The sequence below is a fragment of the Leptonychotes weddellii genome, chromosome 6 (assembly GCF_054177405.1).
Source record: "Leptonychotes weddellii isolate Sample4059 chromosome 6, ASM5417740v2, whole genome shotgun sequence".
NCBI lineage: Eukaryota > Metazoa > Chordata > Mammalia > Carnivora > Phocidae > Leptonychotes > Leptonychotes weddellii.
In genome coordinates, this window is record NC_138374.1 from 91669848 (window position 1) to 91687845 (window position 17998).

At 35.6% G+C, this 17998-nt stretch overlaps 1 protein-coding gene across 2 annotated transcripts in view; it reads left to right on the plus strand.

Annotated features, from left to right (window-relative positions):
* The window catches only part of LOC102744208 (rab GTPase-activating protein 1-like), a 359561-nt gene that overhangs the window by 78928 nt on the left and 262635 nt on the right, over nt 1-17998 (plus strand). For both annotated transcript variants that reach the window (XM_081824632.1, XM_081824635.1), the window contains 2 exons: nt 14314-14439; nt 16867-17010. In XM_081824632.1, coding sequence (XP_081680758.1) covers nt 14314-14439; nt 16867-17010 — 270 coding nt within the window. The remainder of the gene's footprint in view (nt 1-14313; nt 14440-16866; nt 17011-17998) is intronic.

Here is a 17998-nt window from a genome sequence, read left to right on the forward strand (position 1 = left end):
GTAGCCTTGTTAAACACATTACAATATGTTGATTAAACTTCAGTGAGAAGAACATCTCTCTAAGATATCTGTTCTCAGATTTAACAGAGGGTTAGTTAAGTATGAGTTCATATTTATTTGGAAATACTTCCCCACAAAAAAAAAAAAAAGAGTCAGTAATCCAAATAACTAGAAAACTCAAATGCCTAGGATTTTCTTCTACATTATCTACCCTCATATTGTAAGGATCACATGCCAAGTCAGCACTCTAAAACTGCTTTTGAACTATGTCTCAAGATGGATAGACATTCAGTCCAGTTTCTCATACTTTCTACAATAATAGAATTATGCAGTTCTTGCCATGGCTTATAAAAATAACTGGAAATATAGAAATACCTTCAGAACCTTTGAGGAAAGTTTCACTAATATTCAGCATAGTGCTAATCAGAAACATATTATTGTAATTTTTAATTGAGAGTATATGCAATAATTCTTTTTTTTTAAAGATTTTACTTATTTATTTGACAGAGAGATACACAGAGAGAGAGGGAACACAAGCAGGGGGAGTGGGAGTGGGAGAGGGAGAAGCAGGCCTCCCACAGAACAGGGAGCCCGATGTGGGGCTCGATCCCGGGACCCTGAGATCATGACCTGAGCCGAAGGCAGATGCTTAACGACTGAGCCACCCAGGCGCCCTGCGATAATTCTTTTAATCAGCATATTCCATTAACTGATCAACCCATCCATTAATGAATTCTAATGAGAGAAATTAACTGTAATTTTTTTCTTTTTTATATTTTTGTCTCTGTGGTTTAAACAGGTAGAAGAATACAGTCTAGCTTAAATAATTCATCAAATACGCTATCTCAAGTTCTAGGGGTGTTACTAATTTTTTATTGGTTACATAAGCAGTTGCTTCTTTCTGCTGCCAGACATCCTTTGGCAGCTCCATATTAATCATTGTCAGAACCTGATTCTTTTGGGGATGCTGTCTTTTCCTCCCCCATGGTCATTTATATTTCACATTCACTGCCTACGAGGAAAGGAAGATCAAAAATGAAAGTATTCAAAAACAAAAGTTTAGAATTTTTAAGGTTTTCCATTGTCTAAGTAGTTTTAAGAAATAATTAGCTCTCTTGGTGCTTGAAAATTTCCCGATGCTTTGATAATAGCTTTGTAATTTGTATTTTAAGCAGAAGACTAGTTTATCACAGTAGTTGCTATTACATCTATTGATACAATTACAAGAAATTTATCCTTTACAGTTGGTCAAGAATGTTATAGCACAGATAAGTAATATCCTCATTGTAGTATTAATCATTGCTTATTTGGAAATATAGTAAATAATGTCCTTTTATATATTTCATTTATTCTAAAAATCATATAAAATATTTTAAATAATTTTTAACCCAGTATATTTTTCTAACATACTTAGTGTCAAGTAGTTTTAAAATTTTTTATGTAACATATGCTTTCTTTGACCGTCAGAAAATCATGTTCCTTTTTAAGGTTAAATTACTGTATGTATACTACTATGGGCATGTGGAAGTTTTCCAACTGCAGAAAGGATTATTTTTGGATAATCCAGAATGTTTAAAATTACTGAATTTTTAAAAAACACTGTGACTAGGCACAATTCCTTTGGAAACCAAAGGCTTTATCTGACAAAGATATGCATACCCAGCAGTTCCACTCCTAGATACTCATCCTCGTCAAATTTACGCACATGTATACCAAAATTGTGTATTAGAATTGTCCCAGGATCAGTGTTTATAACAAACAACTCAAATGTCCACTATTAGAATGTTTAATACTAGAATTGTAATTAGACATTAAAATGGAAAAATTGTGATATATTTAATAGTAGAACACTATATAACAATGAAATGAATGTTTTACACTACATAAGTTAATGCGAATGAATCACACAAACATAAGGTTTAGTAAGAAAGCAAAGTATATCATTTGGTATGATTCCATTTCATATGAAGTTCAATAGCAGACAAAACTAAATTCTATTCGTAGGATGCTACCTAGATGGAAAATATAAATAACACCAATGAAGTGATGATTGATAAAGTCAGGATAGTGATTTCTTGACAAACTGGGAGTCATGATTGGGGTGGGACATACAGGGATCTTCAGGAGTATTGAAAGTATTCTGTTTCTTAACCTGGGTGGTAGTTACACTTGTCTTTATAATTATTTGGTTTTACTTTATGATCAAGTTATTTATTAAAGTATGCATTTAACTTTTTGCATTTTTGTGGGTTGCGTTTAAAAATGAAATAAAGTTTAAAAATTACAAATCCTTTACTGCAGTCCCCCAGAAAAGATAGGTTTAAGGTAAGATTTCACCAATGGACTTAAGAAATGAGAAACAGAGCTACTTCTTAGTTTTCCTAAAAGATTTCCACAGAATCCAAGGTACAAGATCCCTGGAGGACTCTGATTGGCCTATCTTGGGAACCTGCTGCCATCCCTGAATCAGTTACTGAGGCCAGGACAGTATGATATTCTGATTGGCTTGGCCCATGTCTTGAGTCCATCTTGTTGCTGATAGTGAACTGGATCAGCTTCTCCCTACAGGGAAAGAGTATTTGATTCCAGATGAGAGCAAGATAGGATGCTAGACAGATACATCACATCATCTACTAGTGATATCTTTACACCAAGAGTTTTAGTGTATTTTAAATAAGTCCTTCTATACTCCCAAATCACTTTTTCCTTAAAATGCAAGAAATTTTCCTGTTCTAAGTTAATTCTTGTATTTTCTTGACATCTCCCTGTGAGTAAATACACTCAAGACATTTTACCTTTAAAAAATACTCTCTTGGGGGGGTGCCTGGGTGGCTCAGTTGGTTAAGTGTCCCACTCTTGATTTCAGCTCAGGGCATGATCTTAGGGTTGTGAAGTCGAGCCCCTCATCAGGCTCCATGCTGGGTGTGGAGTCTGCTTAAGATTCTCTATCTCTCGGGGCACCTGGGTGGCTCAGATGGTTAAGCATCTGCCTTCGGCTCAGGTCATGATCTCAGGGTCCTGGGATTGAGCCCCGCATCGGGCTCCCTGCTCGGCGGGGAGCCTGCTTCTCCCTCTCCTTCTACTGATCCCCTGCTTGTGCTCTCTCGCGCTCTCTGTCAAATAAATAACATCTTTTAATTAAAAAAAAAAAAAGATACTCTCTCTCTCCCTCTGCCCCTCCGCCTCCCATATGCATGCACGCATGTGCTCTCTCTCTCGCTCTCTCAAAAAAAGACAAAACAAAAACAAAAACTCTCTTGATCTCCCATTAACTATCTTAGGTTTCTTTGCCCTTTCAAAGCTGAACTCCTTCACAGATAATAAAAAGCATGACTATGAATTTGAATTGTGGTTTAATACCTTTCAAGTTCTGTGACCTTCAACAAGTTTCCTAAACTCTCTGATCTTCAGTTTCTTCATTTATTAAATGGAGATAATATTATCATTTTTCTAGGATTTTTGTGAATATTGGATACTTTATATTATCAATGTAAAGGGTCTTATTTTGTATCTGGCACCAAAAAGAATGCAATCATGGGATTAAATCCAGGCTTTACTTAATAGATGTGTAATTATTGGAAAATCACTTAACTTCTCCGAACTTCACCAGTTAATATTAAAAATGTAAAAATAATACCTACTTTACAGAATTTTTATGAGGATCAAAAGGGGTTATGAATGAATGCCTCTAATAATGTTGTTTGCTGCTATTTGTTCTAGAATTGGCTTAATTATTTACCTAGCCTTTCCTTTTGGACCCTTGTCCCACTAGCTTAAATTGATTACACAGAGCACACTAATGTTATACAATATGTCTTATGACTTATAAATAGACATTCAGTTTAAATGTATTTTAGTATACATTTGATTTAAGAGGAAAATGAAAAGCTAGAAGTTTTCATTTTATTTGCTTTTCATATTGTAAACGGAAAATGAACACTCATGAGTTCATGATTTTCAGAGTTCTCACTAGCATTTACCTTTGTTGAAGAAAATGAAAAATTAGTGTAATTTTCATTGCCTTCATAGAAAAACATAGATTTATTATAAAAACATGTGAAACACAATCATGCAGAACAAAAAATTTAGTTTTATCCAAATAAGGGGATTATTTTATATTATCAACATGTAATTTTACTTTGAAATACATCTTGATGTGTTACATCAGGTGAGCCTTAAAGACTTTTGAAGTACATGGACCTGCTTTGTTTTATGATTAATTGCAGAAAGAAGCAGTGAAGCTTGGAGACTGTCTCCATTCAGTGTTAGTACAGATGGCAGATCCTTATCAACATTTGTTACCAAACAATGATTACATCATGATTGATTCTCAGATTATGCATGTGAGGCAGGTATTTAGTTTTGTATTTCATAGAACCATGGATGATATTTTGATATTTTAAATTATAATATTTTAATATTTGTCTCCGCCTTTCCCCAATAAAACAACACTGATTCTATGACAAAGCTCCTATACACAACAAAGGTGGATATTCAATAGTAGAGATCCACTGTGTTCCAACATCTTAATATTGTTTTAAACAATATATTGGTTGGCAGTTCTGCCTGATTTGGATCCCTAGTCAATGGGCCAGACTGGCTATGGAACCTGTGGAACCCTGCTCAGGCAGGGAAGCAAATTCATAGCCCCACCAAGTGGCTGAGCTTAGCCTTCAGTCTTGACCCTATAGGAAGCCTGGCCAGAGAATCTGAGCTGCTGCAGACCCCATCCTATAGCCCCATTCAAGCGGAGACCCAAGTCAGCAGCCCTCCCCAACTGTTGAACATAGCCTCTGGCCTTTAAGTGACCCTGGGCAGCCTCAAAGCCTAGCCTACAGTACCACCAAGCCAGAGTGCCCAGCCTGCAGTCTTGCCCAGCCACAGAGCCTAGGCTACACTCCTACCCAATTCCTGAACATAGCCTGCAGCCTCACCTGATCAGGAAGCTTGGACAGTAATTCCACCTGACCATAGAACAGTCTCTAGCCTCACTCAACTGTGGGATACAGCTGGAGACCCCTCCTGACCAGAGAGCTCAACCAGTTACCTTGGCCAACAGCAGAGCAAAGCCAATAGCTTACCTGATTGTGAAGCCAAGCCTGTGGTCCTGCCTAACTTGGATACAGCCTGGGGCCTTACCTGAACACAAAGTCCAGCCCACAGCACCATCTGGTCTGGCACAACCTGAGACCCCACTTGACCAGGAGCTATTTCAGAGCTCAACCCATAACCCTGCCTAATTGTGGAGTCTAACTAGTGGCATCACCCTGCCAAGGAAGATAGCCTCTGATCTTGTTCATCTGAAAGTGATTGCAGAGCCCAGCTAGTGGCCCCACCTGAGTGGAGCTTGGCCAGCAGCCCCACCTCGTCAGACAGCCCACCCACTGGTCCTACTTGAATATTGAGCATAGCCAGTAGGCTCACCCAACTGTGTAGCCCAGCCAATACCATCCCCCCTGGCCTTAAAGCATGAGCAGTGGCCTCACTCAACTAGATTGATAGCAAGCCCTGCTTGCCCCTGAATACTACCAACTGGTCCATCCAGTACCCTAGGCTGAGCTAACTGGTGAAGGTCTTTGCATGCCAGAGCAAACTGTAATATGTGGAAGAGGGGACCACTTACTCAAGTATGCAGATAACAATGCAAGGAATCAAGGATCATGAAGAATCAGGTACCTTTGATACCACCAAAGGAAACCAAAAAATCTCAAATAACTAAAGAAACCCAGATCTATGAACTGTCTGACAAAGAATTCAGAATTCAGAATAATCCCTTTAAAGAAGTTCAATGAACTATAAGAACACACAGATCACTAAATAAAATTAGGAAACGAAAATGAAATCAACAAAGAAATAGAAACCATCGGGCGCCTGGGTGGCTCAGTTGGTTAAGTGACTGCCTTTGGCTCAGGTCATGATCCCGGAGTCCCGGGATTGAGTCCCACATCGGGCTCCCTGCTCAGCGGGGAGTCTGCTCCTCCCTCTAACCCTAGCCCCTCTTGCGCTCTTTCTCTCTCTCTCTCTCTCAAATAAATAAATTTTTAAAAAAATCTTTAAAAAAAAAAGAAATAGAAACCATCAAAAAAGCAGATTCTAGAGCTGAAGAATACAATGACTGAACTGAAGACTTTAATAGAAAGCTACAAAAGACTTGACCAAACATAAAAAGGAATTGGTGAACTAGAAGATAGGTCATTTGAAACTATCAAGTCAGAGGGGCAAAAAGAAAATGAAAAAGAGTGAAGAAAGCCTACGGGACTTATGGGACACCATCACATGAAACAATATATACATTACGGGAATCCCAGAAGGAAATTAAAAAGGGACAGAAAGTCTGTTTAAAGCAATAATGGCTATAAGCCTTCTGAACTTGGGGATACAAAAGGACTTACAGATTTATGAGGCCCAGAAGACTCTAGATGGTTAGAATCTGAACAGGGTTATAACAAGACACATTATAATTAAGTTGTCAAAACTCAAAGAGAATTTTGAGAGCAGCAAAAAGAAAGCTACTCATCACATGCAAGGGAACTCTCCAGATGACTATTCAGTTTCTGAACAAAAACATTATAGGCTAAGAAAGAGTGGGATGATATATTCAAAGAATGTATTGAAAGAAAAAGAATATTATACCTAGCAAAGCTAACCTTCAAAAATGAAGGAGAGATACTTTCCCAGACAAACAAAAGCTGAAGGTGTTCATCATCACTAGACCTCCCTTACAATAAATGCTAAAGGGCATTCATCAAGCTGAATTAAAAGGATGCTCATTAACATTGTAAAAACATATGAATGTGTAAAATTCACTGGTAATGGTAATTATGTAGTCAAAGTCAGATTCTGTAATATGTAATGATAGTACATAATTCACTTATAACTCTTGTGTAAAGTTAAAAAAACAAATATATTAAAAATAACCATAACTACAGTAATTTTTCCTACACAATATAAAAAAGATGTATACTGTAACATCAGTAACCTAAAGTGTGAGGTGGGGGAGAAGTGAAAGTATCAAGTTTCTGTATACTATCAAAGTTAAGTTTTCATAAACCTAAAATAGGATGTTATAACTATAAGACATTTTAAGTAAGTTTCATGGTAACCATAAAGCAAAAACTGACAGTAGATTTACCAAAGATAAAGAGAAAACATTCTGCTACAAAAGTCATTAAATCGGAGGACAGCAAGAGAGAAAGCAAGAAACAAAGTACCCACAAAATAGTCAGAACACAGCAAAATGTCAGTAATGAGTTGCTACCTATTAATAATTACTTTAAACATAAATGGATAAATTCTCCAATCAAAAGATATAGAAGAACTGATTGGAGGGAAAAAAAACAAAAAAACAAAAATAAGACCCAACTATATGCTGCCTATAAAGAGACTCACTTTAGTCATAAGGATACGCATAGACTGAGAATGAAAGGAAAAAAAAGATATTTCAAACAAATGAAAGTAGAGGTGGCTATATTTATATTAGACAAAATAGATTTTAAGCTAAAAAGGGTCAAAAAAGACAAAGTCGTCATATAATGATAAAAATGTCATCAAGAAGATATAACAATTATAAATATGTATTTGCCCACATTGGAGCACCTAAATATATAAAGCAGATAACAAACAAAACTAAAAGGAGAAATGAACAGCAACAATAATATTTGGGGACTTTAATAGCTCACTGTCAACAATGGATAATCTAGGCAGAAAACCGATAAGGAAACAGCAGATTTGAACAGCACTGTAAGCCAAATGTACTGAACAGACATATACAAAACATTCCATCCAAAACCAGCAGAATACACATTCTTCTCAAGTTCACATGGGACATTTTCTAGGATAGATCATATGTTAGGCCATAGAAAAAAAATCTCAAGAAATTTACGAATATAGAAATTATATGAAGTAGCCTTTGTAACCACAAAACTAGAAATCACTAATAGGAGAAGAGATGGAAAGTTCATGAATATGCAGAAATTAAATAACACACTCCTGAACATAACAGTGATTTAAAGAAGAAATCATAAGGGAAGTTAAAAAATATCTTGAGAAAAATGAAAATGGAAACACACCAAATGCAGCAAAAGCAGTTCTAAAAGGAAGTTTATTATGATAAATGTGTACATCAAGAAAATAGTCATATCTCAAATAACCTAACTTTATACCTCAAGGAGCTAGAATAAGAAGAACAAACTAAGCCCAAAGTTAGTAGAAGGAAGAAGATAATAAAGACTGGAACAGAATAGCAAACAGAATTGAACATCACATTAAAAGGATCATACACCACAAGGAAGTGGGATTCATCCCTGGGATGAAAGATGGTTCATACACAAATCATAAATGTGGTACATCACATTAATAGGATGAAAGATAAAAATCATCTCAGTAGATGCAGAAAAAGTATTTGACAAAATTCAATGATAAATGACAAAATTCATGATAAAAATTCTCAACAAATTAGGTACAGAATGTATCTCACTATAATTAAGGGCATATATGACAAGCCAACAGCTAACATCATCCTCAGTGGTGAAAGGTTGAAAGTTTTCCCTCTAGTCATACAGATGACCAAGGGGTATAATAAAAGATGTTCAACATCACTAATTATCAGAGAAATGCAAATCAAAACCACAATGAAATATCACCTCATATATATTACAATGGCTCTTACCAAAAGGCAAGAAATAACAAGTGTTGGCAAAGATGTAGAGAAAAGGGAACCTTTGTGCACTATTGGTGGGAATGTAAATTGGTGCAGCCACTGTGGAAGACAGTATGGTGGATCTTCAAAAAATTAAAAGTAGAACTACCATATGATCAAACTATTCAACTTCTGGGTATTTATCCAAAGGAAATAAGAATACTAAAGCAAAAAGATATATGCACCCCTATGGTCTCTGTAGCATTATTTACAATAGCCAAGATATGGAAGCAATCTAAGTGGCTTCTGATGGATGAATGGATATGGAAAATGTGTCTCATATATATATATATAAGAATGAAATCTTGCTGTCTGCAACAACATGAATGGACCTTGAAGGCATTATGCTAAGTAAAATAAGTTAAAGACAGAAAGACAAATATATGATCTCACTTATATGTGGAATTTCAAAAAAAAAAGTTGGTAGACATAATTGATGGTTGCCAAAGGTGGGGGGTTAGGGGTGGATGAAATGGGTGAAGGGGGGTCAAAAGGTACAAACTTCCAATTAAATAAATAAGTCATAAGGATGTAATGTACAGCATAGTTAATAATACTGTATTGCATATTTGAAAAGTGCTAATAGAGTAAATCTTAAAAGTTCTCATTGCAAAAAAATTGAGCTATGTATGGTGATAGATGTTAACTAGACTTGTGATCATTTCACATTATGTACAGATATCAAACTATTAGGTTGTATACCTGAAACCAATATAATGTTATATGTCAGTTACATCTCCACTGAAAAAAAGAAAAAGAAAGCATTTTCTCTAAGACCAGGAACAATACAAGGTTGCCCACTCTCACCATTCCCATTAAACACAGTACTAGAAATCCTAGCCAGAGCAATCAGCCAGAAAAAGAAATCAAAGATATCCAAATCAAAAAGGGAAAAAATGAAAGTGTCTCTTTTTGCAGATGACATGGTCTTATATATAGAAAACCCTAAAGACTCCACCAAAAAAAAAAACCTGTTAGAACTAATCAGCAAATTCAGTAAAGTTGCAGGATATGGAATCAACATACAAACTTCACTTTTGTTTCTATGTGCTTCACAATGAACTATCTGGAAAAGAAATAAAACAATCCCATTTACAATAGTATAAAAAATTAAATATTTAGGAATAAATTGAATTAAGGAGGTGAAATAACTGTACACTGAGAACATTGATGAAAGAAATTGAATAAGACACAAATGGAAAGATACCTCATGCTCATGCCTCAGAAGAATTGGTAATGTCAAAATGTTCATACTAACCAAAGTCATCTACAGATTCAGTGCAATCCCAATGACAATTTTTCAAAATTAGAAAAAACAATCTAAAACTTGTGTGAAAACACAGAAGACCCTGAATAGCCAAAACAATCCTGAGAAAGAAGAGCAAAGCTGGAGGCATCACACTTTCTGATTGCAAATTCTGTTATAAAACTATAGTAATCAAAACAGTATGGTACTGCCATAAAAATTGATATGTAGACCAATGGAACAGAACTGAGAGCCCAGAAATAAACTTATGCATATATTGTCAATTAATATTTGACAAGGAAGCAAAGAATATTTAATGGGGAAGTGATAGTTTCTTTAATAAACGGTGTTAGGAAAACTGGACAGCCATATGCAAAAGAATAAAACTGCACCCCTATCTTATATCTCTTACAAAAATTAAAATGGATTAAATATTTAAACATAATACCTGAAACCATAAACCTCTTAGAAATAAACATAGATAAAAAGCTTTTTGACATTAGTCTTGGCAATGATTTTTTGATTATGACATCAAAAGCAACCGTGAGAGACTATGGACTCTGAGAAACAAACTGAGGGTTCTAGAGGGGAGGGGGGTGGGGGGATGGGTTAGCCTGGTGGTAGGTATTAAAGAGGGCACATATTGAATGGAGCACTGGGTGTTATACGCAAACAACGAATCATGGAACACTGCATCAAAAACTAATGATGTAATGTATGGTGATTAACATAACATAATAAAATTAAAAAAAAAAAAGCAAAAGCAAAGATAAACGAGTGGGACTACATCACCTAAAAAACTTCTGCACGGCAGAAGAAATATCAACAAAATGAAAGGGCACCCTACACAATGGGAAAAAGTATTTGCAAACCACATATCTGATAAGGGTTAATATCTAAAACATATAAAGAACTCCTGTAACTCAAGAGAAAAAAAACAACCCAAATCATCCAATGAGAAAATGGGCAAATGACCTGAGTAGATATTTTTCCAAAGATACTCAAAAGCTAACAGGTATATGAAAAGTTGTTCAACATCACCAATCATCATGCAAATCAAAAACAATGAGATATTGCCTCACACCTGTTAGAGTAGATATTATGAAAAAGACAAGAGGTAACAAGTACTGGCAGGGATGTGGAGAAAAGGGAACCTTTGTGCACTGTTGGTGGGAATGTAAATTGGTGCAATTACTATGGAAAACAGTATGGAAGTTCTTAAAAAAATTAAAAGAAAACTACCATGTGATCTAGCAATTCTACTTCTGAGTATATATGCAAAGAGAATGAAATTACCATCTTGAAATAATATTAGCACCCCTATGTTCATAGCAGCATTATTTACAATAGACAAGACATGGAAACAACCTAAATGTCCATCAACAAGTGAATGGGTACAGATATTGTATATACATTTAATGGAATATTATTCGGTCATAAAAAAGGAAATCCTGTCATTTGTGACAACACGGATGAACCTCAGAGGCCTGTGCTAAGTGAAATAAGTCAGACAGAGAAAGACAAATACTATATGGTATCAGTTATATGTGGAATATAAACAAGAAGTCATAAAAGAGAGTAGATTGGTAGTTGCCACAGGGGTGGGGGAAATGAGTGAGTTGTACCCATGGGTACAAACTTTAAGGTATAAAATTAATAAGTTCTGGATATGTAACAGTTTGGTGACTTTAGTTGACAATACTGTATTGTGTATTTGAAAGTTGCTAAGAGAGATCTTAATAGTTCTTACTACACACAAAAATTGTAACTATGTGAGGTGATGGATCTATCTATTGTGGTCATTATTTAGAGATTATGTTGCCTAAAGCTAGACATGAAGGATAACAGCTCTAAGACTCCTCACTCCCCCAAATATAGATTTTAAAAAAAAAATAAGGTTATAGACTGGGATTGTCATTTTATTTGGGGGAATCAAATTCAAACTTAAGAATTCTTTTGTTTTTGAAGAACTGTATTAAATATATTGTTTGTGTGTATGAGAGAAACAGACAGATGGATAGGGAGTGGGGAGGAGGGAGCGGAGAAAGGTGGAGATAGAGAGATGGAGGGAGGAAGGGAGAATTTAAGCTCCATACCTAAAAACAAAGCAGAAATTTATGTTCATTTGTCTTTTTCCTGACTAAATTACCCAGTCAGGCTCATACCCAGCCATTTCTCTACTTACGCTCTAGCTGTGGTGATGTCTAATTCCTCATCAACACATCCTACCTCCCCAATCCCAGGATTTCTGTGTCCCTATCAAAGTCAAGGAGAGTTGCCTATATACTTGTCCTTTGGGAAGATGCTATACCGTTACGTCTGTATCCCCAGGGCCTAGCACAGTGCATTCATCTCTGTGTTCAGTGACTGCATGTGTGGATACCAAATGGCATTTAAACCTTTTATTTGCTTTAGTGGTTTTACCCATGCAAGGCACTAAAGGTTTATCCCCTTTGTAGGATACCAAATGATAAACTATTCAACTAGGACTTAAGTGAATTAGTTTCTCTAGGGCTGGCTACGGTTACCTTACATGAGCACTTTTGTATGGCCATTTTAGTAGAGATCTGAGAGGAAGAAGGAGAGGCTTAGACCTTGGTGGTAGGAGGAGTAGATCATGTTTGTGCAAGCTAAGTGTCGCTTGAAGCTTCAATGACAGAATTGTTAAAGGGGGAAAGAATACAGTGTACTTGTTTTTGAAAAAGTGAGTATAAGCTGAAAAATGTTTGCTGACTTGAATAGCTGAGGTCAAAGCCCCAAACACCTCATAGATAAAAAAGGAATAAGCAAATGTTTATAGAATCAAAATGACAACAGCTAAGTGTACTTACTTAACTTTAGGAGGTTTTATTTAACTAATTTGTGTATTTCATGGTTTATAAGTCGAAAATAGAAGTGGCCAATTTGTGTAAGAGTTTAAATAAACAGTTACATTTCTAAGTGGGTACATAGAACTCTACTTGACTCAAGTATTCAGACAGGAATTTAGTCTTAACAAAGGTGTCAAATACCATAATCAGCCAAGGTCAGACTTTCAAAGAAGTGACATTGGAAGTAAATGTTTACAGGGGCACCTGGGTGGCTCAGTTGGTTAAGCGTCTGCCTTTGGCTCAGGTCCTGATCTCAAGGTCCTGATCTCAGGGTCCTGGGATCCTGCTGGAGCCCGTGTTGGGCTCCCTGCTCGGGGAGGGAGCCTGCTTCTCCCTCTCCCTCTCTTCCTCCCTGCCACTTGTGTGCAAACTCTCTCTCTCTCAAATAAATAAAGTTTTTATTTTAAAAAAAAAGTAAAGTTTACACAATAGTTATATCTTAGGACACTGAGTTAAGGATAAAATCTTTTTCTGTTTGCTTGATGTAATTTCTAGAATGTTAGGTATGTCTCTAAGTCCCTTCAGTTTATTGATACCACAATTTAGAGATTTGTTCTTTGGATTTCAGATTTCATTCTCTGTTCAGATAAAAATGCTTCTGGAAGGGGTATGTTAGATTTTGTCATTTAACTCCTAATGATAAAAGCTCATAAAATTCTTTCCTAAAAACTTTTTATGTAAAAAGAATATAACATCAAGAAGACTGTGGTAAGACAGTATCTCACTATCAAAATGAAAAATGCATTTATCCTTTGACCCAGAAATCCCTCTTTGGGGAATATTATTGAGGGAAAAAGAAACAAGATGCATTGTAATGTACATAGAATGTTATCTTTTATGTAGGAAAGGGAAAAATAAAATAAGTGTGATTCTTTTATTTGCATAAAGAAACACTAGCAGGATAGATGAGAAATTATGGAGCGTAGCTACGAGGTTATGCCAAAGAGGTGGGGGCCAGGTACAGGAATTATTATACAGAGACAGAGAGGAGTAAGACTTTTATCTTTGCATACTTTTGCATTGTATTGATTTTTGAATCATGTGACTGTATTACCTGTTTTTAAGATGGCTTAATGAGTGAATAACAGGATGATTAAAATTCACAAAAGAGGGGCACCTGGGTGGCTCAGTCGTTAAGCGTCTGCCTTGGGCTCAGGTCATGATCCCAGCGTCCTGGGATCAAGCCCCTCATCGGGTTCCCTGCTCAGCGGGGAGCCTGCTTCTCCCTCTCCAGCTCCCTCTGCTTATGTTCCCTCTCTTGCTGTGTCTCTCTGTCAAACGAAAAAATCACAAAAGAGCGAAGTTCATGTCAAGTGAGGAAACTGGAAGGTTTGAACACAAATTTTATCTATATTGCTGCAGAAGGCTGGCTCTGAAGAAGTTAATTCACTAGAGGCTTTTAGCCATTAATGCAGAGGACTAATAACATGAAGGAACTTTTCTGACACTCTGGCCAAATGCCACTCAGTCACGTTCTATATGTATCTGTTTTCCTGTAGATGCCAGAGGAACAAGCATTCTGTGTTTTGGTGAAAATCATGTATGACTATGGTTTACGAGATCTCTACAAAAACAACTTTGAAGATCTTCATTGCAAGTTTTATCAGTTGGAGAGACTAATACAGGTAAATAAAAATTAGGCTTTTATCACTCAGGGATTGAGTTAGAGAAAAAGTAATAAAATTGGTGAACAATAATAATTCATGAAAGTTTAATGGAATTCTACGGAAAAAATGTATATATATTTGGTTTCTGACCAGTATCTATATTGGTGTTAATATTTATTTAACCATTTGATCATTTTTAAAATAGTCTTCCATTGTAAATATTTAACTTTAATATACTTTTAAGTGGGAATATAGTGAGTTAAGTCAATGAAGAGATTCCTGAGTATTATTTGTAAAGAAATGAAGATATTTACAGAATAAAAATTGAAATACTTAAGAATTTTCCCTGCCTTAATTAGCACCACTACCATATTTAGGTCCACATGTAGAGAACTCTTGAAAGGACAGAAAAAGATTGGAAAAGAATAAAAAACACTTAAATATTTTAATGTTGGGACATATTTAAAAATTATTCTTATATAATTTCTTGATCTCAAACAATGGGTTGTTACTGTTTTACAATATGTCTGTGTAAATTTATATGTATGAGGAACATATTATTTTATATATGTAAATTATTACATAATAAAGATCGTGAGCGAGGGCAAAATTATTGACTAGTGCTGATAAAAGGAATTACTGAGTAGCTCTGAAATTCCACCTGAAGTTGAAAATCTTAAATTTATAATGGGTCTATGTAGCATGCTTATATGGCTTTCTCTATCTGAGGTATTGGGAACCCAAAAGAAATGTGAAGTAAATACATGAATGGATTGATTTCATACTGGAGAAAAGTAAAGTGATTAAGGTTAGTGGGACGCAGCAGTAGAGATATTGGTAGGAGCTCATTGGCTTGACCTGTCAGGAGATCCATAGGTGTCTAAAGAGGACGTGAAGTCAATGGGAGACTAAAAGACTAGAATAGAGAAGACAGAGGATTAGCAATGAGGTTAAGGACAACTTTGCTGGGAGAAGAGAATGTTGGAGGGTAGAAAACCTTAAAGAAGAAATGAAGTAGGGGAAAGATGTTAAGTGAACTCTAAGCACAATGACATATGTGCTTTTTTTCAGGAGAAAAGGGACTGTGTAGAAGATTCTGGGCAACTAGGGACATTAAAAGCAATAGGCTCGTTTTTAGAGATTTAATTCTTCTGAGTAAATATTTGGGATTATTGATACCAATAATAATTTTTAATAATATTGATATTTCTTCTGCCGGGCAGAAGTTTTTTAGGTGATGTAGTCCCACTCGTTTATCTTTGCTTTTGTTGCTTTTTCTTTTTCTTTTTTAATTTTATTATGTTATGTTAATCACCATACATTACATCATTAGTTTTTGATGCAGTGTTGTTCCATGATTCGTTGTTTGCGTATAACACCCAGTGCTCCATTCAATATGTGCCCTCTTTAATACCTACCACCAGGCTAACCCATCCCCCCAACCCCCCTCCCCTCTGAAACCCTCAGTTTGTTTCCTGTAGTCCATAGTCTCTCATAGTTTGTCTCCCCCTCTGATTCCCCCCCCTTCATTTTTCCCTTCCTTCTCCTAATATCCTCTATGCTATTCCTTATGTTCCACAAATAAGTGAAACCATATGATAATTGACTTTCTTTGCTTAACTTATTTCACTTAGCATAATCTCCTCTAGTTCCATCCATGTTGATGCAAATGGTGGGTATTCATCCTTTCTGATGGTTGAGTAATATTCCATTGTATGTAAGGACCACATCTTCTTTATCCATTTGTCTGTTGAGGGCAACTCTGCTCTTTCCACAGTTTGGCTATTGTGGACATTGCTGCTATGAACATTGGGGTGCATGTGGCCCTTCTTTTCACTACATCTGTATCTTGGAGGTAAATAATCTGAATAGACCAATAACCAGTAACGAAATTGAAGCAGTGATCAAAAACCTACTAAAAAACAAGAGTCCAGGGCCTGATGGATTCCCAGGGGAATTCTACCAAAAATTCAAAAAAGATAGATTGTTTTAAAGTCTCATTATGTTTTGGGCTTTTCTCAGTACCCCAAAAATATACTGAAGTGATATCATAGATCCCAGATGATGTTGATATTAAGTGGTCTCCAAAGAGAAAATAAACTTCTTTCCTAGGTAGTCAGGCAACCCATTTGATCAGGTGCTGGACTCGACTCTGGAGGGATGACATTCATTAGACTATAGGTATTCTGTCAGAGTGAGCATTTCCCAAGAAACAAAAATAGTCAAGTGAGTAAGAGGTGATCTTTGTTATTTGTCCATAAGAAGTCTGCCTTTATTTTCCTCGATCATCCTGGTCCCAATGCTCATCTCCTATTATCAGTTCTGTGTAGTTACATAAAATTCAATGAATGCTGCAAAAAATCTAGAGTGCTCATAGAAAGCTTGTCATAAATTTCATTTGTGGTAGGAAATAAAGCTTCTCACTTTTCCACTTTGACTTTTTAGGAGCAGTTACCGGACCTGCACCACCATTTTTGTGTTCTGAACCTGGAAGTTCATATGTATGCCTCCCAGTGGTTCCTCACTCTTTTTACAGCCAAGTTCCCACTCTGCATGGTCTTCCACATCATCGACTTACTGCTGTGTGAGGTAGAGTGACTGCATCTCTCATACCTAAGCCAAAAGAGAAAATAGTTTCTATTTAAAGTGGTTATAATTTTCTTCATTTTATTTTTTTTATACATTAAGCCATAAATATTGACCAGAAAGTTCTATTTGAATTTTTAGTAAAGACTATTTTTATTATAATTTTATTATTTGTGAGAAATGAAAATGTTAAGGCATTTAAAATTCCTACAAAGTAAGATGAGGTAATTAAATATGTGTAATTAAAATTCATAATAAGCCTTTATCTGTGTAATAATGTATTACTCAGATAAAGGACCTTTAAAGTTATATAAATGAATTCAAAATCAGGTGTTTTTAATAGTAATGCAGTGATACTCCTAAGAGTGAATATAAATGAAAATTGTGTAGTAATCTATATTTTATTTTAAATGCCAGTATAGTTAACATACAGTGTTATATTAGTTTTAGGTGTACAATATAGTGACTCAACAACTCCATACATCACCTAGTACTCATCACAACAAGTGCACTCCTTAATCCCCATCACCTGTTTAACCCATCCCTTCACCCACCTCCCCTCTGGTAACCACTAAGTTTGTTTTCTAATTATACAGTAATTTAATCCTCAATTCATAAGATATTTCTATTGTATATGATGTTTGAGACTCCTACCAGATAATAGTGAAGTGATAGACCAACGCTTCTATACCATATATTTTCACAGAATATTTAAAAAATTAGTTTGCAAATTCCTTAGGTATCTGATTTGTTTCATTTATTGTTTTTAGTTCCCTAGATGGCTGCTTTTATTCACTTTATTCTTTTAAAGAAATAAGCAGAATTACACATGCATATATCATATACTGCCAATTAAAATGTTTGACAGTCTTAGCAGTGATTGCTAGATGAGAAGAATTTTTTTTTTTTTCTACTTTGGGCTTTTTTTTTTTATTCTTATGTTAATCCCCTCCATTACATCATTAGTTTTAGATGTAGTGTTCCATGATTC